Source organism: Megalopta genalis, chromosome 3 (assembly GCF_051020955.1).
Source record: "Megalopta genalis isolate 19385.01 chromosome 3, iyMegGena1_principal, whole genome shotgun sequence".
NCBI classification, from domain to species: domain Eukaryota; kingdom Metazoa; phylum Arthropoda; class Insecta; order Hymenoptera; family Halictidae; genus Megalopta; species Megalopta genalis.
Window position 1 is genome coordinate 1,993,827 of NC_135015.1, and position 21,584 is coordinate 2,015,410.

The following is a 21,584-nucleotide window of genomic DNA, read 5'->3' on the forward strand; positions in this document are numbered from 1 at the left end:
AATTTAAATTCCCATATTTTTTACAAAGCTCTGTAGAAAAACTAACGCATCTAAAAGAAAGATCTTGAAAAATCTGTTGTAAATATTTATAATAAAGTTACAAATGATTATAAGCATACCGTGTTTAAAAGAAGGCCCTCAAAAAATATGCTGAAAACATTTATAAAAAAAAAGATACAAGTCATCTTAAGCATACTCGGTTATATTTCTTTCAATAATCTTCTTCTTAATAATAAGTAATTCTAATTAATAATAAATCTCCTTCTTGTATTCTCTCTCCCTTCGCACTAAAAGAATTTCATTAAACAATATAACGTTGAAAACGATTATTCTATTTAAATAGAATTTGGTATTAAAAATGTGATAAATATTTCCTGAAATAGAATGGTGTATCTTGACAGTAATTAGCAGCACTCGTGTTACGTCCCCCAAGAGGGAGCATCCGGTGCAAAGCATTAATTATTAACAGACCGTCAAAAATCTGACTGTGAATCCGAAACGAAGAAGTCGGTCGTAGCAGAATAACTGGGACAGAGCGAAGCCTTATCAACTTCTTTAATTTTCCGGAAACGAGTGGCAGTGCCGTGTGTCCGCTTGAAGGAACTGGGGGCTACATGGGACGATTTACAGAATTTAAACAGTCTCTGGGGGTAAGGGGCAGTAGCATGCTACCTCGGATTAGCAGGCTGCCGCCGTCGAAATAATTCCCCCTCTTGCCGTTGCCTGGCTGCCCCCTTCAACCTCCGGGGAAGGTTACGTCCTTCCTGCGGGATAAAACAAAACAGCCAGCGGAGTATATTAATGCTCGGCTTAATGTGGCCCGCCTAATTAATGGACCGACTCACCGGATGCCCGTACTCTCGTCCTAAAAGTAAAAGATAACGCTTCCGCGGGAGGCATTATTAAAGACAAAAGCGGTGGCGCTCGCAAACCAGCCAGAGAAGAATTTTTGCGAGGCCGCCCCTTACGTGCGAATAAATTTTGCAAAACACTGTTTTTAAGAACAATCGAGTCGGCCGACAGAAAACGGTACCGCGTATCAGAGAAAACGCGGAATATTTCGTTTTTCCGGCGCCGAGATTCCAGGGGTGGTGCTCTGGGAGTGTCGCGAATGCTGCGGGGGCGGAGCCTTGAGAACTGCATCGAGACTGCCCAGTTACGTCGATAAATAGGGAGAGAGAGAGAGAGAGAGAGCTTCTTCTCTTGTTCCATGTTTTCGAGGAATTTTAACGAAGTCTTGGTCAACTTTTGATTACATTAAGCGCGATTATCAGCCTCAAAAACTTCCACAGAATCTGTGAAACCGAAACCGAGAAGCTGAAAGTCATATGTGCTGCTTTAATTCTTTCGATCTGTTTATGCAAGTTCATTACAGTAAAATGAACCAAGTGATCTAAATTTTCCGAAACTTATGAAATTCAACCAGCGAATTAACCCTAGGGGGGAAAATAACCATGGGGTAACCAATTGCTGTGCCCTTGACTTGTTTTCGAGCGTAATTAACTTCATATTTATCGAATAAGACATAGTAAAATATTTTATTAAAAACTAAACAAAGTAAAAGAATTAAAAAATTGGTCAACAATTGGTCACCCTACAGTAACCGACATCACTACCTTAAAGATTTTCCAAACCCATTAACCGTTAGGCATTAAAAATGTACTGTTGACTAGAATACGTCAAGAAAAAATGATTTCTTCTCATTTACGACTTTAATATCGAAGAGAAATTATTGTGACGATAAAAAGTTTCTTGTATAAAAAAGAACGACGTAAATAAGTGATCGCTAAACGAAATTATCCGCATCCGTTACGAGTAAGAAGAACCACATTGGCATTTCTTTAATAATTTCAATGATCACAGCTAACCGTTTTTGTGATAAATGCATAGTTTATTTATAACGTTCGCTGTCTTGAATTCTATTCGGGGCAAATAATGAAGGCTGCATTCTGCAGGATCATCTGTAAAGTAATTGAATAGAAATAACGGAGCAGCTCATTCAGCTCTTAACGGGTAATTAAAATTAAATCGTCCCGTGAATCGATCGAATCACCGTGCGGGATCTGCGACGTGTTGCCGGCGTGTCATTGACTCCCGTTTGTATAAGACCCTGCGTAATTAATTGATACGTTTAAAGTGAAATCCGCGGGGCAACGAGACGGTCAAAGTCAGCCGGCGCGGCGCGGTGCTCCAGGAAAAAGGATGCTCTGAAGAGGAGGACATAATGCGTGGAAATAATTTAATTAGATTCAGGAAGTTGGGTAACCATGAAGATGTACCGATTGGAGGACATGTCGGTGGTCGTCGAACGTGTACGGAGATAATCGAATTATCGTCGCTTTGAGGAGCAGCGTCCGTGGATGATCTGATCACGTACCTGATGAACAGATCGCAAGCGATGCGAGCAGCTTTCGAAGGGTAGGCTCGCGTGCTCTCTCGTTATGGACCCTTCGGTAACGTTCCAGCGAACCATTTCCACTGTGCTCCGCCGGCTTTTCGGTGATAGTAACTTCTCCGCCGAGCAATTAATGCCACGCGAACCACGAAAAGGTAGTCGCGATATTGGTGAATAGCCGGCGTTAATGTTGCTGCGGAATCACGGCTGATGTTTTGATAACGGTGCAGTTAAATTGCTAATTAAATACACTCGGTTCGCGCCGCCCGTGATTCGTGTTCAGCAACTTATTTCGACGAGTCGCAACGGGACAACCGCGCGAGACGTGTACCAGACCGGTCGCAATAGTCCACAAAAATTCTGGAACAAAGTGGAAATTGACTGACCGCATAGGGTCCGTGAAGACCTTCGAGGTCGACGCCGGTATTCGGGTTGGCTTCCGCAGGAATTTCGTGCGGTCGAATTCCAGTATGCCCAACTCGAAAATACTTTTGTTATTATAGTGCACGCGCTCGCTCGGCTCTCGTCTCAAAGGGAACCGTGGCACCGGATTCACCGTCGACAGTGTTTGTTTCAAACGTACGAAAAAATTCGGACCGTTCTGCGCCGCGCGGACTGGTAATTGTTGTCGCTCGATTCCGCTAAATGTATTCCGATTGAATATTTTCCGATTAAACACATTAACAAAGGCTTTAATCGACCTATAATAACGACGATATGTATTAATGCCGCGCGTATATTTCAACGGGACGAGTTCGATCGACACGTGATTATTATGTGGGCAACTTTGCGCGCATTTGGATTTAATAGTTTGTATAATTTACCGCGCTAGTTGGTTATTCCATTAATCACTGCACTCGTACGAATATATGTTTACGAATAATAATTAAAGCATTATTTATGTCATATTCGATGTATCGATGGCCGCGAAGGCGCGTAAATGACCAGTTAATTAACTCGCTTTATTGTTGTTCCCGCTGTCGGCTTGATTGTTCTGAAATAATAACAAGAAATAATGAACGCGGCGCTGCACAGTATTTCTTGCAAATGGTCAGAGCAATGTAATTGTCGATTTTTCTAAAGAGTAAATAAGGAAACATTTGTCCGCAGTAAAAATATTTGCATAGATTTATTTGTAGGTGTCTTCTACTTATAGCTAATAAGTTTGTTGCGTATAATTTTACTAAGTACGGGATAAATAGAAAAATTACTAAAAATTGGCCATTACTACTATCTCCTTCTACGAAAATTAACGTATTCCACAGAAGGGTAGATGTCCCAGTTTCCGTGCCTATTATCAATTTCCGTACCCCCGCATTAAAAACATATAGAAAAAGAAAAATTTTATATATAGATTGATACCTTCCCCTGAATCTTACATGTTGATAAGTGAACATAATAAAAAAATATTGATTATCAATTTCTATATAAAACTTTTCTTTTTCTATACGTTTTTAATGTGGGGGCACGGAAATTGGTAATAGACACTGAAACTGGGACATCTATCCTATTTAAAATAGTGAGAATATATATGTTTCATACCAAGTAGTATTCAATACTTGATATCACAACCGCAGAACATGAAATTAATTACAACTTCTTGTAAGTTTTAAATTTAATCAAACCAGAAATGTGCGTGAATCCAGCCGTGCAATACTTTATTTACAATTATACGAAACAACCTCTAAGGATAAAGCAAAACTATATTATGTAACATAATAAAATCAGAAAAATCGTTAGAAAAAATAATTAGTATTTTTAACTTGATTAATTTAATGTAATTTAATCGTTGTTAGATTTGGCTAATTTATTAGATTTCGCGCGATATTGGTCTCTTTGCTCCTAAAAAAATGGAGATTGACCACATTGCTCTACCGAAGGGAAAACCGTGTTCGATGACACGAGTTTCTGATACTTCGGTCTTTAGTAATTAACATATCAAAGGCTCGGTATTAATATTTGCTTCGGAGTCTCCACCGCATAGAAGATATTAACGTCCCCGTAATATTGTGTCCAGGCTAAGGGGAGAGGACATATTGAAACCGCACAAACTTTGCTCATAGCATCCTCGGGTGCTCGTAAATATACCGGGTGGCTCGAATCGATCTAGCGGAATTAAGTCGGAATTAAGTTAAAGATAACCGATCTATCGAGTCCAAGAAATTTTTGATAATCCAATAGTCATTGCACATCTTAAAATCTTACTAAGAACCAATGTTGCCCAAAGAAGAACTTATAAATTCAAATTCAATATGAAACAAGTACTTATTTGCAGAAGAACTAGTATTTTCATTGTACTACACTTCCATACAAATTATATAGCCGTAACTTGTTTCAATCTCCAATAATATTTAGTTTATGAAAACCAATATTAAAACATGCAATAACACTGTAAGTGATTGGTCCACTTTGAAAAGTATTCTTTCTTTTTTTAATTGGTTGCATGATTGCAGTATCACTTTAATTACTAACCACATATTTTTAATTTTTTACATTGACTCTGCAACTCCATACTATGTCTACTTTCCAAGTGAATTGTTAAGCATAATCGCGCGGTATTTTGAGATCGTAAAATCCGGGCAATAAATCAAAGTCCATTGAGCCGACTATCGCAACATGATTACTTTATGGCTTAATTGATTTTCCGACCTTAAAATATCGAGTACACGGTTATACCATTTTAATCTGATCATACATTTTTAATTTCCTATATTGTCTATATAGTCCCGTATTGTGTCAAATTTTCAAGTAAGGCTTCTAATTTCTTAACTATTTCTTCTTCGTGCCAAATTCATTTTAACGAAAAATTTAATTTAAATCGTGTCGTTGTTTATAAGCTGTCATTCGTACGTCTGTATTTGTTAATCAATGTATCATGTTTATACCATTTGTCGTTTTAATTGTCAAATTATTATTTGATTATTATCAACATTAAATGTTATACTGCTCAAATTTCTGTCAAATAGTGATTTTCTAAAATTCCATTTCCTCACGGCGAGTATAATCGTAGTGCATAGCTAAGTGGCTGAAAATTAGTGTACCCTTCCTGCATTCTTTGTAAGAATATTTTTCAAAGTAAGAATTGCGTGCATTAATTGCAAGAAATAAAAATTGAATATCAAAAGTTCTCTTTTTCTGTAATTATTTTAATAAATTAAAAATAATACATTGACATTTCTAAATTCTCTAAATCTGTCTACTATTCTAATCTCATTAGTGGGGAAATGACGAGTCGCGTCCACAAACTGTCCCAAACTCGAATTTGACAGGTGACGTCCGCCGAATATTTAAACGTTTCAAAACCATATAAATCTCCTCTAACTGTTAGAAACACAATTATCATGATATCTATACATTCTCTTGCCTTCTTTTCTATCTAAGATTGTGTCATTATAGCTATAATGAATTACTAAAAAATAAACAATATTACAAAGGAACTTAAATAGTTTATAAACTTTATTCAAGTAAACTTGATTTGTTTCTTAACTTCATTGTAACTTAAAAAGGATATTTCTCAATTTCAATTTAACATTTAATATTTCCATCTACTCTATTAACCTGTTCTATTCTTACAAATAAGATAGTGTTCATTTATATAAATATGTTAAATAAAAACAGAAATATTTTGGTTTTATTTTGCGATAACTCCTCGCATACAGGTGCGCTGAATTAAATTGTCTGCGCACGCACATTTCTTTGAAAATATAATAAATTCTCTTCAATTGTCCTTCAGCTTGTAAACAAAAATGGTCAATTTAGGAAGAGGTAATACAATTATTCGAACCTTGTGGCTCGCTTTTATAGTCGCTGATTGTCAACAATTATAAAAATAAGCCGATATAGCTATAAAAATAGTCCTACCTCCTATTCCTAAATTGTCCATTGTTGTGTACAAGCTCTGAGGGACAATTTGGGAGAATTTACTGTAAATCGTAAAGCAAGAAGTTAACTTCCAACTACTCAAATTTATCATAAATCCACAAAGTTCGCAGTCTATTTATAGCACTCTTTCATAATCAAAGGATTCCCTAAATTCTAGCTAATGGACCAGTACCAATAATCTGGTAGGCCGAGCGAAAAGGTCGGAAAACGCGGACCGATTAAATAAGCGTTAAACCCTTGAAATTCGGTTTAAATGGAACACAGGGGGTGGACTCTACATACGTCTTCGACCGAGAACAATTAATGTTTATCGGGAAACTCGTGCAGCCGTTACCCGAGGAGCTGGTGGCGTTTAAACGCGCAATAAGTGGTGTGCATGTGTGCTAGAGACCGGGAAAGAGAGAGAGAGAGAGAGAGAGAGAGAGAGAGAGGAGAGGGTCAAACTAATTCGATTCTAAACTCTGACCACATCGCGAGAAAGAGGCGCGTGGGTGAGTCGGGGCCAGGCCGAGGAAAACCTCCCCCGTTCTGGATGGACACAGATGGCTCTAACCGCGCCGTTAAATTCTAGAACCTGTAACTCTAATTGCTCATAGACAAGCGGACGTCCTAGTGCCAGATGCCGGTGAAACTTGTTAAAAGCACGCGAATCCGATTATTCATTCGGTCCCGCTCCGGCTGTGATTTACCGTGCGCACTAAACGGCGCCACGCACAAATTAATTAGCCGATACAATATAATAATCGTCGGACGCATTAATTGCCAGCATTATCGGGCTTGCGCGCACACCTGTCGAATTGTAATGATCAATCAAAATTTTGTTTGACCGCAGATAGAACGGGACAGCCATAGGACGATTCAATAAAATGACGATGGATGTAAGCAAAAGCGAGCCAAGCAAAAAGGGGGCGGCGCAGCATGAATGCGCTTTCTGCCAGAAGGCAATCACGGAAAGGTAAATAGCCTGATCGATTACTACAGACTCTTGCCGGCGAAGGAGAAAAGATCACCGGTCAAGAATCGTATGCTCTTCTGCTCAAGGTTCCTGTTAAGCGCGCTGGACATGTTCTGGCACGAAGATTGCCTCAAGTGCAGCGTCTGCGCGTGCAAGCTTGTCGAGGTTGGATCCACCTTGTACACGAAGACCAATCTTATATTATGTAAGAGGGACTACCTAAGGTGCGTATCATCATTCTTGTACACATTAAGATAGACGAAAGGTAGCTCACAGTTGTCGGCAGTTTCAATATTTCATTATATCTCTGCGGTCACGTCACATGTTTTCACTTTCGAGATATTGTCCTTACGGGTCGTCTCGGGTCCATTTTGATCGCGAATATATACAGTCGTGGGGAAATGTCTGTATGGGCAGCTTCTACGTGGCTTTTCTGGTTTAGAAGGTTACTTTCTTTATTTTCTTAGGGAATTCTTTTCATTAACCCTCGAACGTACGACCTTCCGCCAGGCGTCGACCCTGGGTATTTTTGGACCCATGCTAATGTATATACTTTAAAAACAGTTCTCCTGTTACAATTATGTATTATTATACATTTAAAGGATAGATAAGACAATAAAATTAATGCAGAATACAGGAAAATTATTTGTTTATTCGTCATTTTCACAATTTATACACATAATAGTATTGTTGGTGTGAATTTTACAAATCTATATCGTTTTTAAAACTGTGATCATCGTCTGAAGAATTATCACTATTTCTAGGGTCTTCTAATTGTCTAAAGACAGCATCTTCGTCCTCGCTTAAAAAATTTTTTCCGACATCGCAATATAGTATATTATTTCAAGCGAAATTTTACCAAAAAATGGGAGAGAATTTGACACAATACTTCACTGTTCGTCTCTATGCTGAATACTGCTGGGAACTGTATACAATGAGCGTAACATTATTTCAGATTAAGTGTAACCCAGAGTCGGCCGGTCGAGGGTTAAATGAGTGGATCGTACATATATTGTATTGTTTTGTACATATTTTTGGCAATGTTTCAAAAGTACAGGTACCACATTCTTTTCATGCAAACATAATGATTATAATAGGACCTACGTACGTATACTTATGTAGCGTCCTTTCAAAGATGTATAGTATAGCTTCGTAGCTGCCATGATTCCGGCCGTCCTGTTTATCTCAAACGACTTCCTGAAAAATTTGGTTCTTTTCAAATTGAATTGAAATATAATATTAGGTAGGACTAATGTAACTTTTGTTAATTACATAATAAATAGTCCGCGGATCTTCATGCAAAATAAAAATTGTCTCCACCATCTCAAACGAAAAAGAGTTTCATAAGAATACATTTCTTTTCTTGATAGTTTCAATTATTTGAAAATACTTTGCCTATATTCGTTTAGTCTTCTAATGTTTTTATGATTCACTTTACTATTTTTCTCATAAATACATTAAATGCATTTTTATAAATACCTCAATTGTTTTCATAATGCAATATATATTCATGTTGCAGTCGACCTAAACATTTTATAACGAACTGAAAAGTTTCCCAAACTATGCTATTATAGAGTTTTCTGAAAGCAACGCAAAATCTCATCATAAATTTTTATTTTAAATAGTAATACATCTTCAGATAATAGATCTAAACAATACATTGACACATACTATGATATTCGCAAAGGAAGGAAACCGATTTTGCAATGCATGTGGATACAAAAACATTCGTGGACATACACTAAAAGGTGACAAAATTTATCACTGTCCCGAATCTGATATTTGTCACTTCAGTATCATGAAATCTAAACCCATTGTGTCAAAAGTACTAGGTCTGATTTTCGAAACAAGTCAGCACGATTTATGACGCCAGTTGCCAGAATCGTCATTTTTTTAATGCTTTGAAATGGTTCAACAATTTTGTTCATAAATCATTGAAGATAAATCATTTTGTTGGAATATTAATACAAGATGTCACTGTGTGTATCATTCTCTTACTTCAATGCAAATGTGACCGATTATTAGACTGCGAACTTTAGACAATTATGACAAAAATGAGTAAATGCCATGTAAAGCAGTAGATAGATTTAAACTGTTTGGGACCGTCGACATATCAGTTTCAATTTATTTAAAACATTAATGGAGAAGAAGATTTCTACATGACTTCTGTTCGTTACAGTCGACGTAAACAATTTTCGTCTTGCATGAAAATCTACTAATATACTTTGACTTTTTCGGTTAAATGGATAATTATGTTAATCAAAATATGGAGATTAAAAAAATTTGGGCTTTCTTCACTGGAATCATGTGAACGTTATTTATAAACTAAGACCTTAAAAACTGCTATTTTACGAACGTCTCTACCAATGTTATGTAACTTATTTATTGTTATACGTATTTACGTATGATCTGATATTGTATTATATTATGATTTACGTATTATCTGATCTGTAAATTCAACAAATATTTCAGTTAATCGTATAGTTTGCGCACTAAACTGTTTGCTACGAACAGAACATTGAGATTCCTTGTCCGCGAGCAAATATGCGATCGAGACATCGATCCATGTACAATATTATACTTCCGTTTCCCTCGAAGTACCTTGACACAGCATTTCATTACGGTCTCGCGAAGTCAATAAAGGGCAGGAGGACGAGCCAGCTCACGTACGAGCAGTCCAGGCGAGGAGAACGGAAGCAACAAATCGAATTTTACAGATGAGTTTCCCTTATTGAATACATCCACGTCCCATATAAACAGGAGAGGGCAAATAAACCGTGTTGAGATTACAAAGTCCCGAGGGAACACGCGCAGGTGGCGCGTCTGCAAAGACCGCCACGCCCGCTATAGAAGCTTCGTGGTCTTTATTAATGGCCTAATATTTGAAGATGGCATATTCGTGGCGGCCGTAAGCTTCTTGCTTCCCGCTGCACGTTAACTAAAACTCCTCTCGCTAATATCGTCGATACGAGGGACAACCAAAACACAGACTGTTCAAACCGAGGAACACACCCCGCCAAGAGGAACGAAAGCAATATCGTTTCGGGAAGGTTGAACGGCGAGTTCCTGGCGTAATAAAATCAGCAAAAGTCTCCTCGAGTTCTTGCCATAATAAAATCAGTAAAAGTCTCCTCGTTTTCTCGATTGCGCAGACTATTCGGAAGCACCGGGCTCTGCGCGGCCTGCAACAAATCCATACCGGCCTTCGAGCTGGTGATGAGAGCAAGGACCAACGTCTATCACTTGGAATGTTTCGCCTGTCAGCAGTGCAATCACAGGTAAGGTGCATTTAAACGTTAATTCGGATATTTAAATGAACCAACTTTACATATCGATGATGCAATCTGTTTGAAATGCTTTATATTCGAGAGACGTTGGGATAGATTCCGAAACGTAGTTATTATTTACAGGCTGCTATATTTATCATTTTAATGCAAACTTTGCCAACGTATTTGCGCACGTTACATTCCATTTTCTGGATTTTTATTTACTTTCTCGGGAAACTTCTTTAGCGCCCTACGTAATTATTATCTGTATGCAAAAACAAAATTTGGAAAAATAAATTAAACCGCGTTCCTATCATAAATAAATCTATTGCGGGGTATGTATTAATCGGAAATAATGTTTTTCCCCTGATGTTAATGCGAGGAGTATACTAAACGAAATATTGATGAAGCGTACCAGATTGAATCGACTTGCTGTTTGTTTATAGATACATTTGTGTCATTACGATTGATCAATTTATTTTACCACCTCGCTCGTAACAGCATAATGTCATTCTCGAATTATTGGATGAACAACTGTATAAAATAATTCATCTTAAATTTCATTAAAAATTTTCCACTACATTGAGATTTCATGAAACCATTCAGCATCGACTCTATATAACTATTTCGGCAATTCTTGCATTAAAATCTGCGGTTGCAAGGAACAACGCTGCAACGTCACATGTTTTCATTTTTGAGATATGATCGCCTAACCTTCTGATTACCAGTTCTTCGTATTACAAGCGTTTACCTGTTCTTTTATTTCTTAAGCACATTGAATTTGTTTCTGTGATTTTCTTTTGGTAAATACGTGAATCCTATATCCTAGAATTCAATTATTGAATTGAATTGAATTTTTGAAACTGTGATGTCACAGAGATAGTAGCGCACAAGTGAAATTTGATCATGAAACAAGGCACATGTGCCACGTAAACGAGGCACGGCAATTAATCTTTCCAATGAAATCTTTACACGGGATTCCTGCGCGCTTCCTGAATCAGAAAGCATTATCTCCGGAAGAACGGATTATCTTTGCCGTGTGTTGATCGGAGTACAGATACAGGCTCAGACACACACCGACGATATTATTTTATTAAATATACCGAGAGGCGGTGATTAAAAATTCACACCCGAGGGTGGCGGAAAGTCGCTGATTCGGAGGAGGTATTCGTCGTGGCAGTTCATCCGTTTAACAATTTAATTCGAGCCAGCCGGGCCGTGCGCCCGGGGGGGCTCAGCGAAACTTCTGCCAGCACTTCGCAACACTTCGCTTACTTATTCACAACAACCAAGTTAAGCTGAAACTCGTTCGAGTCTGTGTTTAAGTCGAAACACCTCGGTGAATCCGCCGGATGAAGATAATCGGCGCAAGAATCGGGAAGCCTCGAGTGAGCCGTGCCTCCGCCAGACTGGGTAATAAAGTCGAATTAGTTACACCGCGGCTTTCGTCCCTTTTCCGGCCCTTCGACGGCATCTGTCATCGAGACACATTCACCGTCGCTGCTGGCAAACGACCTGACTCAGACAGAACACTTTCCAACCAAGTGACAGCCGCAAGACTGTGATTGTCGCGTGATTACTTTGTTATTGAAATAAGCCACTCGTAGACGTATGATGAACAAAAAAAATGCAGATGAACAGAATGCACGAATGCATGAACAGAATGCCTCTATTTGTTTTACAGCGTTTGATTCGACTGTTTGTATCTACCTATATATGCGTTACGCCCGTTTGACACGAGGCTTGTGATGCTCGTATCGCGATGCGCGTATCATGAATACCGACCGTACGTGCAATTCAATGGAAGCGTCCAGACGTCGCACAGTGGGATATTTCGTCGATTTAAACCGTCGAAATTATTTCTATTATTTGTTTTTATGAAAAACACGTTTTCATCCTCGTGCATTTCTCATACAGTTTAATCATTTTTAATACAATAATGGCCTACGAAGTGAACATGATATGAAGAATTAATGTACCTACAACCTATATTTCTTCATCCGAAAATATTTTATTTTCATCCGTAGATACGTTTTCTTCATCATCTGCATCATTTATGGTTTCACTATGTTGATCCTTTATGCCACTCGTAATTTCTTTCAACAAAAATATCTGACATCTTACGTGTCTGTCTACGTTTCATTTCGTATTTCGTATTTCACGTTTAATTTCTCATATCCGATTCTGTGTATATTTTTCACGGCTTAGAATGTGATGTGCAAAAAGATCCAATTCTTCGTTAAAACTGCAACCATTTTGCTGCTGCATTATATTAAATATGACTTTTTGAATCATTGTTCTATTTCCAGATTGTCCCAACGACAGGATTGAGACATGATAATTATGATCAAAATTATACTGCAATCAATTAAATTAATAGTTATATCAGAATATTCGATCAACAATTATAAGCAGATGCACGCGATTCTGCGAAAATGTTGAAAATCAGAGTTAAAAGCTTCCTCTTAATGTTAATAAAAAGAATTAAGACCAGGACGCACCCTGAAGTATATTAAATTCCTTATATTAATAACGACATTGTCTATGTGAATGAAAAAAAAAATGTATTTTCAATGTTCTTTTTAGCTTTGTTGATATAAATGCAGTTTTAGTACAAATATTTCAAATATGTACACATTTATCACCTTCGCAATGATCCATAATTTATGATTTATACAAATTTTCAGGAAAAAAAACAATCATTTGAAGAGTTTGCTGCCGCACAAAATACTAACTGAATACGCGTCCGTTCCTCATCGCGATCAAGTTTCAACTGATCAAAGAAACGCTACGCGAAATGCAATGAATATGCGGTCATTTTTTATTACGATGAATTCTACAAAACTGTACTTTGGCCGGATAGATCGACGAAACACTCTATTGTATGACAATAGAGTGCCGCGGTACATACATTTTCTCGTGTTGAACGCTGCATCGCACAGGCGTATTGCGACGCACGTATCCTCGTGTGAAACGGCTTTTAGGTCAAATTTTACTTGAAACGAAAATAAGGAATAACGATTTGAAATAAATCATGGACTTGCAGGATTTCGATGGAATTCCGAGGCAGGCTATTTCTAATTCTATCAATCGCTTCGTTTTACGTTTCCCAACGCATAGGTGACGTCCGATCGCCGCGTTTCGCGAAAAATTCTGGAATCCCGGGAAAATCGCATCGGTTCTACCCTTCGGGGAAGAGGCTTGCTGAAATTTCCGAGCGTGACGTCCGTAATTGACGTGAGAGCGCCCCGCGGAAGGGGCGCTGAGACATCCATCCAGGAGAGAAGATCCGAGTGGAAAGTCAGAGTTTCGAACTATGCGAGCGACGTGTAGGTGCCCGGAGGTGCACGTCAGATGCAAATCACCGCCGACTAATTTCCCGGAAAACTAACGAATCTCGCGGGCTCGGCCAGGAGGCGGGGCGGCCGAAGGAGAAGAGGGAGGAACAAAGGGGCCCGAATGCCCGCCACGGGAGACAGTGATACGTAACCGGTGCTCCGATAATCCGAAATTAGCAAATTAATTAATTTTCCTAGTCGGAATTATTCCGGGAATATTCAATGGCCGTCGTTTGTGCTGAAATTAACGCAAGCGCACATCGATCGCGCGCAATAGCTTCAAAACAGGCAAGGGGTATTCATGCCTACCAAGTCGACCTGATTTAAGGGGTATTCCTGACACAATCGACTGAAAAAATCGAAGATTTCGTTTTCTCGCACTTCTGTAATTTTCTTTTCCATTGCACGAAGGCCTGTATAAGTCTAGAAATTCAAAGTAATACTAATTGTTCTAATTACTCATTATAGAACATCGATATAGAACACAGATGCGATGCAGTCCTCAAATCCAAGGGTTATCCAACATCTTATTAGACTGTTATAAAAACTACAGACATTGACACATCGCTGTTTTTCATTAAAAGTGATTATATAACTTAAGCGATGTATGTTTCTTAATTTACGTCGCGCATCTTTTGTCTTATTTCTTGTACAAGTATGTTTAAGATAAAACTCATTCATCATTGATGTATAAGATGCTACCTCATTATGCTATTTTTAGTTCAAACCTATGTATCTTAGAAGATAGAGAATATACCGAAATGTATCAAACGATTACGTTGTTTCTTAACTTTTGTCAGCAAGTGTATATACATTTATACTACATATTATACTATACTGTACTATCATCTAAACCTTGATATATGGCTAAAAACGGTTTCTCGTTTCCAATCCACTGTTTACCTGAAGACATATCTTTATAGTTTGAACCAGTTAAAACTGAATTGTGTTATCGTTTCATTTCCGCTTCAATTCCTATACTGAGCACTTGAAACTGTGTAAACAACACATACAAACAGTCACGAAAGTCTTCGTACATCCGCCTGAACAGAATACCTTTCCGAAAATTGTTTCAAACGGTGTTTTTGAGATGTTATCAGAATTAGTTTACTAATTAATGCACAAAACAACTTACAACGTTTTCCATCTTCTTTATTTATGCCTTCAATGAAAATTTGGAAGATGCAATTTATAGATTTGGATTAGTTATATCCACGCTGAAAAACATCGAAATCGGTTGATACAGAAACAAATAACGAGTACTGCATGTTCTAGAAACATAGTCGTCAGGAAACATCATCCAATTTTGATATTATTTGATATTATTTTTGTTCTACCATTCTATCAATTGAAAATTTCTAAAAGAACTCAAATCGTTGGAACGAATTTTAAAAAATCTGTAGACTGTATTGTAATATAAAAATCGAACAAAATTCAAAGAATTCTCATTACTTCCGTTTGTACAACTTATTACCGTTGCTAGTATCAATTCTATAGAATGTATGAAACAAAGTGTTATCTTGCACTATATTTAAGGTCTGTTCTCATTTTTCTTAATTTTCTTATTTCTCCGGTATGTTTCCAAAAATTTTTGTTTAACATTCTTGCAGATTAAAACGTTTCCTGAACATTTCGATTGAAATAACTACTAATATTAATATCTTTTAATTCTTCATTTAATTACAGAAGTGGGTCGACTTTGACCAAGAGTTACACAAACGTTCCATCAAAATACTAATGTTTGATCATCAGTTTAAACAATCAGCTATTTATGTGAACTCTTAGCACCACATTTTTCTGATATATCTCCTAACAACTCGGTGCGAAATTTGCGAAAATTCTGATTTTGCTACATAAAGTCGAATTGAAATCAAAATCATTATACTATCGCGAAATTTTATAGGAATTTGTAATTTATTATTATATTGTTTATATATTATTACAATTATATTATTTATTTTACATGATAATCTTGGAGCATGAGAAAAAGACAATAATTTAAAGAAAAAATACAACTTTCACATGAGTACGTATCGCCATATTGTCGACACACATCCGAGTGCAAAAGGTTAAGACCAACCAGAAAAATAATTTCGATCGTTCCAAAATGTCTACAGTGGAACTTCGATTACCTGGGCTGACCGGATTGATATGAATGTTCGGCTAATGGAACAATTACTTAGTTACAGTGTCATATTTCATATTCGTGCATTAGTACAGTAAATAATTTACATATGGGTTACCTTAGACTGATCACATGTGGAACGTTTCCGTACAATAGAGAATTCTAATATCGGAGGTACGAATGATCGAGATTTTAAAGCATAAGCAATTTGATCCATAGGAATTTGGATAGATCCAGCTGCGGCTACCACGAAGTTGTGAAAAACGTCCGTCGTCCAGGGTTTAATCATGAAAGCTCGACTTCTTGTTCGTCACGTTAGACGGCCCCCTTGAAGGGGTTTCGCGCGGCATTTCGCGCACCTAATGTCAGAGCGCGGCATTTCCCTGACCTTTCTACGACAGCTTGGAGCGCTTCCGTCTCGGATTAACTTTCATTCGACCGGTATCAGCGTATCGTGCGCCTACGACTCGATGCGAATGCGGCACATGGTGCACACGAGCTCCCTCGCGATCTCCGCGTCGGATTAGTTGGACTTCCAGTCGCGATCGAACGAGTTACCCGCTCTCCTCTTGAATTTCAAATATAAATCCCCAATTAAAAACGGAGCGTTCTCCGCGGAGTGAAAGCGGGTCCTATCGCGGCGCGGCCTAAAATAAAAATCTGAAGAGAAAAAAATCGCGGGTACGGAGGCACGGACAAAGGCTAGCCCCGTTCAGGCGCGCCCTTTGCCTGTCGCGTCGCCGCTGCGGCGCGCGAACCGGAGCGGAGCAGAGCGGCGCACGTGACTATCGAGCGAAGTCGATTACTGCTTAAAGATACGTCGAAAGTATACTTTCTTTCGTGGTCGAAGGTAACGTGCAACCCTTAAGGCGGACCATTGGTTAGGGGTCGAAGCGGTTGACCGTAGCTAAAACGGAAACGGATGTGGCCGTTGGGTCACGCGATCTCCACGAGCCGAGCATAAAACACCTGAGTTGTTTAATCATACGCTCCCAGACCCGAGTCGTACATCGTAAACTCGTAAGGGTAGGCCTCCGTCTCAGTTGCCCAAACGTGATCCCTCCTCCGCCACGGTCTTACCCAGCGAGATGCGCGCCGCGATAAAAAGAACTCCTTTTGTCCATTAATAGATACGTCCATCAATGAACATCATCGATACGGACGTTCGAGTTTCCTTCGGATCGGTCAACAAGTTCACTGTCGAACATCAACTACAAAAATTCCCATAATGTCAAAGACATTTAACGCTGGATTTACGGGACCCGTCAAAATGGCGGGTAAAAAACTAATTTTTTAGTTTACGATTATTCACATCGTAAAGATACATTTATGAGTTATTTATTCAATTTATACATGTTACTCACGGCGAATGTTACAATAACACTTGTTAAAAATCAGCATAAATATCTTATTGTTACTTTTATAAACTAATATAAGGCAGCTGGTTTTTTGTGCTCCATAATGTAAATGTAAAATATTACCACAGGAAATATTACTTTCATACCTCTGAGTTCGAAAAATTCTGGTAACTTTCAGTTTGTTCGATATATTAGACTTGAAATAAATTTCGAAACGAAGTTAAAAAATTAGTGTCACCCATGTGTGACTGCAACGGCGCTAAATGTGTCAACCACATTGGAATTCACACTCGCAGCATTCATTTTTGCGTCTTGGATGCTTGTAAACGTTAATGCATTCGTGGCAATAAAACCAGTAGAACTAGTGTCAACAAGATGACAACGTTACAATTAAAACACAATTGCTTGAATCAAAATATGAAACAACACCGAAGGATCGTTTCTGTGTAACTAGCATCAGCGATTACACAGAAACGATCTTTAGATGTTACTTCATATTTCCATTCAAGCAATTGTATTTTAATTGTAACGTCGTCATCTTGCGATCGAAATGCAATGAGACATTCTGCGATAACGAGAAACAGTACGGAGGTAGATCGTTATCTGAAAAACGTATAGAAATTTGTAGAAATAAAAGGTATTGAGCGAAAGTGTAAGATAGGTACAGTATTATGAATATTACAAAATCATTTCAACGAAACGTAAAATAAACTCTGGATTAACAACGAGCCAAGAGCATTCGTGTAATTATTTTGTTGTCAGCATGTTAGTTAGAGGATAGATAATTGTAAGGACTTATGCTGCTATAAGAAGATCAGCCTGATCTCGGAAACACGAGACGAGGCGATCAAAAGAGACGAGTGGCAATTAAACTTGTTCGAAGGTCTCCCGGAACAATGACGCGGCGCGGCGCGACGGTGGAAGACGCGAGATCCCGAAGCTTTTTCGACTTGCGATCCGGCCGACGTAACTTCGAGCGGCTCTTTGTCTACGAAAGCGGAGCGGGTATTGTTGAGTTGGTGTACGGCTCTTCCCTCGCCGGGGTATAGTTCATTGTTCGTGCTTATATTGTATTTAGGCATTACGAGTCGAGCCGGTTTAATTGTTATTGTTCCGCGGCGCTTATCGAACTCGCTGCCCTGCTGCATTCCCACGCGAGTCATCGCCTGGCCCCACGATTACTCGAAAATCATTAAACTCCCGACGGCCGGAGCACGAGGCGGCCAAGCAGCAACGGAGAGCCGTTAATAGATGCGGATCCGGATAAGCACGAGCGAAGCGAGCCAAAAATTCTCATAATATCGTTAACATCCGCGATCCCGGAGCTTTCGGAGCGACCCTCCGTCTTGCCGCCGCGATGACAGCGTTTCGATGTTCCAGCCAGGCGACCGGCGGCCAGCACAATGTAAAGTAAACTTCGCGTTACGAATTCACGCTCTTTAGAAGGGTAGCAAAGAGAGGCGTATCGTCCGGGTCTGGGTGGAAAGGTCGGCGAGCACCGGGGGTGGAGAGGAGCGAGTCGCGTAGAAGGGAGCGGCCATTTTGTTTCCGGTGTCCCGGGAGCACTTCCGGTCACCGTCACGCAGTTCTGCGTCGCGAAGTGCCCCCGAGCTCCTGAGATCTCCTTCCACGATTATATTCAAATTAAATGCAGGAGTCTGACCGGTAATATACTGCGGCCAATTTAGCTACAACCCCCCGGAGGGTGGTTCACCTTACCTTGTCCGCCGGCCATCCGACTTTAATGCCCGGGAAGAATCCGGAGAATCGCTTCTATCTGATCGCGTTGATCGTGCGTGCCGAAAGCACCGCGGAAGAATCCTTGCGGCCGAAAAACTTCTGCTCACCGATCGCCTATCAGAACTTTCCCTTTGTGTTCTGACGACACGCATTCGAACTGTCCGCTTGCAGATGTCGGGGATTAGGCCGGAAAGCCTTTCTTGATGTTTGCAAGCACGTGCGCAGCTGACTTTGCCGCGAGAAACATGCTCGACCGTGTACCGTTACCGACCTGGGAGTTCTTTTCTTTACCGAATAGGATGGGGTTTTAGGGAAAAAAATCTACCCTAGTGTATTCAGGTGAGAAGCCTCTACCCTTGTGTTTTCAGAAGCGGCGTTAGCTTCTTCCGGGAGACTATTATAAATAAATATAAGTGTATATGCGCGATGGTTTCCAAATGGAATTAAGTTTAATGAAGTCGCTGGTTGCCTTTACGTACACTTTAATAATATTACAGCTATGGTCTTAGCGATGCGTTATCTGCGTTCTTAGAGTTCTACGAGTTCTGACCGTTCTAACAGTTCTGGTGGTTCTAACGATTTTGGTGGTTCTAGCCGTTCTGGTGGTTCTAACGATTCTCTTGATTGGTGTATGGTGGGTTTTGGTGGAGGAAATGAAGCGTTTTTGATTGGAGATGGGTGTGTCGGAAGGAACTTGAGGAGTGGGAAACTGTTCGAAAGTTCGGGTTGTAAATTTTCCGTTTTGGGAAATATGGAATTTATAAGTCGTGTTGTCCGTTCGTCGGGTCGAAGGGTATTTTCGTTTGGGTGCATTTTTTAGTGTCGCAGGTATATCGCTTAATTGCTCAAGGGATGGCCAGGGACGTTCGACCTTCGGTGTTGCCGTCGCAACAATAAGAAAGATACAGTCGGATTCAGGGATTCAGTTACTCGATAAGTTATTTCAGTCTGTACACCATGCGCACCGTTCATAGCTATGAAGAAAATCTCATTCACATCAAAATGTGATCATTTCACTTGTATTACTTTCAATCGTTGCGGTATCTTTGTTATCTTAGATCGCGGCTGTTCCGTCTCACAGTCCAGAAACGCAAGTGTCATCGGACACTACACTCTTCGACCTACGCTCTTCCGAACTCAAAATCGATAGACAGAAAAACATTTCCTCCAAGTTTCGCACTCCTGCAATTTGAGACCAATTTCGGACCCACCTGCAAGCTAATCACAGCATACGATAACCATCAGCCGAATTCAACTACAACCAATTGCGACAAAAACTGAACCGATAAGAAACACGGTACAACGCGTTACGTTTAAAGTTCAAATAGTATTATTATTATTTATTGTTAATTCCAGCCTCACGGTCAAGGAATGAACTTGATTGGCTTACAGTTTCCAAATGCTTGACCTACAGCCATCTTTCTATTCTTCACGCATTCTTTACTATTCTCTCTTTACTTTTTTTAATTTATGCTCTACTTTCTCTAACCAGCGCACTGTTTAAACATCGAGACAAATAAATGATGTCGCGTACTTTTACGCCGGTTGACCAAGACCCCGGTTAACCCTTATGTCAATAACCAAAATTGTTGACGTTGCTCTGGAACCGGGGCACCCCTTCGATGAGCTCCAATATTACGTTACTGTTTTATGTAACTTTTAGATAATTATCTCAACATTCATTTTTATTTACTCCAGATTTATTATCGGAATAAAATATTATTTTTATTAATTGTCTGGAGAATATGTACTCCTTCCTACACTCCCTATCCTCTTCTCCGATAACGTATATCAAACTTTATCATCCAAGTTTTCATTTCACATTTCTGATAACAAAATTGTAGACTCGAAACAGATATCGATAGAAAATGTGCCAAACGTCGACGATCTGGCCGGATGTTGATATATCTTACCGGGAACAAAAAATATCGTGAGAAGAATGTGCAAAAGGGTACCCTTACTGACATAATGGTTAATCAAAATCACGAATAATTAGACCCCGGTTGATCGAGGTTTGGCTGTATGAAATACCGATGACTACCAAGAGGAGGCAACGCCTCTACCTCGGAAAATCCTCGCGATCGCCAATAAATGGCGGCAGACAAGGAATTCGCTTCCGGTTTTGCGATGCGAAGCTTGCCCGCGTATCGCGTTCAAGCGCCGCTGCGTCCGAACAGTTGGGTTTCAGTTGCACCATTTTCAATGGTGATAATCCGACGTAACGGGGACCTCGTTGCACGTACCGAACCAGCTTTGTCACCGGATAACCTAGACTCGCATTGCCGGCTCCGGTAGCGACAGCGATAGACCCCCACACCCCAGGCTCTTCGTTCACCCCCACCGGTTCCCTGCCCCTCGCGGCGTCATCCACCCTCTTTCAGCCAGCCGGTTTCATCCCCTTCGTCGAAACTGCCTTCGAAACCGGCCGCATCGTGTTGCCGTGCGCGACCACGCGCGGGCTCGCATCTACTTCGCGCAGCGCACACAAACTCGCGGTAATAGACGTTCCGGCTCGATTATAAATG

The 21,584-nt window shown here is 39.7% G+C and overlaps 1 protein-coding gene across 4 annotated transcripts in view; it reads left to right on the forward strand.

The window, feature by feature from the left end:
• LOC117227254 (LIM domain only protein 3) overlaps positions 1 to 21,584 on the forward strand; it is a 148,918-nt gene that overhangs the window by 73,105 nt on the left and 54,229 nt on the right. For 3 of the 4 annotated variants that reach the window (XR_004492026.2, XM_033482350.2, XM_033482349.2), the window contains 3 exons: positions 7,110 to 7,232; positions 7,319 to 7,456; positions 10,385 to 10,510. Coding sequence is in view for 3 of the 4 variants with exons in the window: in XM_033482350.2 (XP_033338241.1) it covers positions 7,144 to 7,232; positions 7,319 to 7,456; positions 10,385 to 10,510 (353 nt within the window). In the remaining variant the exon portion in view is untranslated. The remainder of the gene's footprint in view (positions 1 to 7,109; positions 7,233 to 7,318; positions 7,457 to 10,384; positions 10,511 to 21,584) is intronic. The other variant, XM_033482351.2, reaches the window with a different exon arrangement.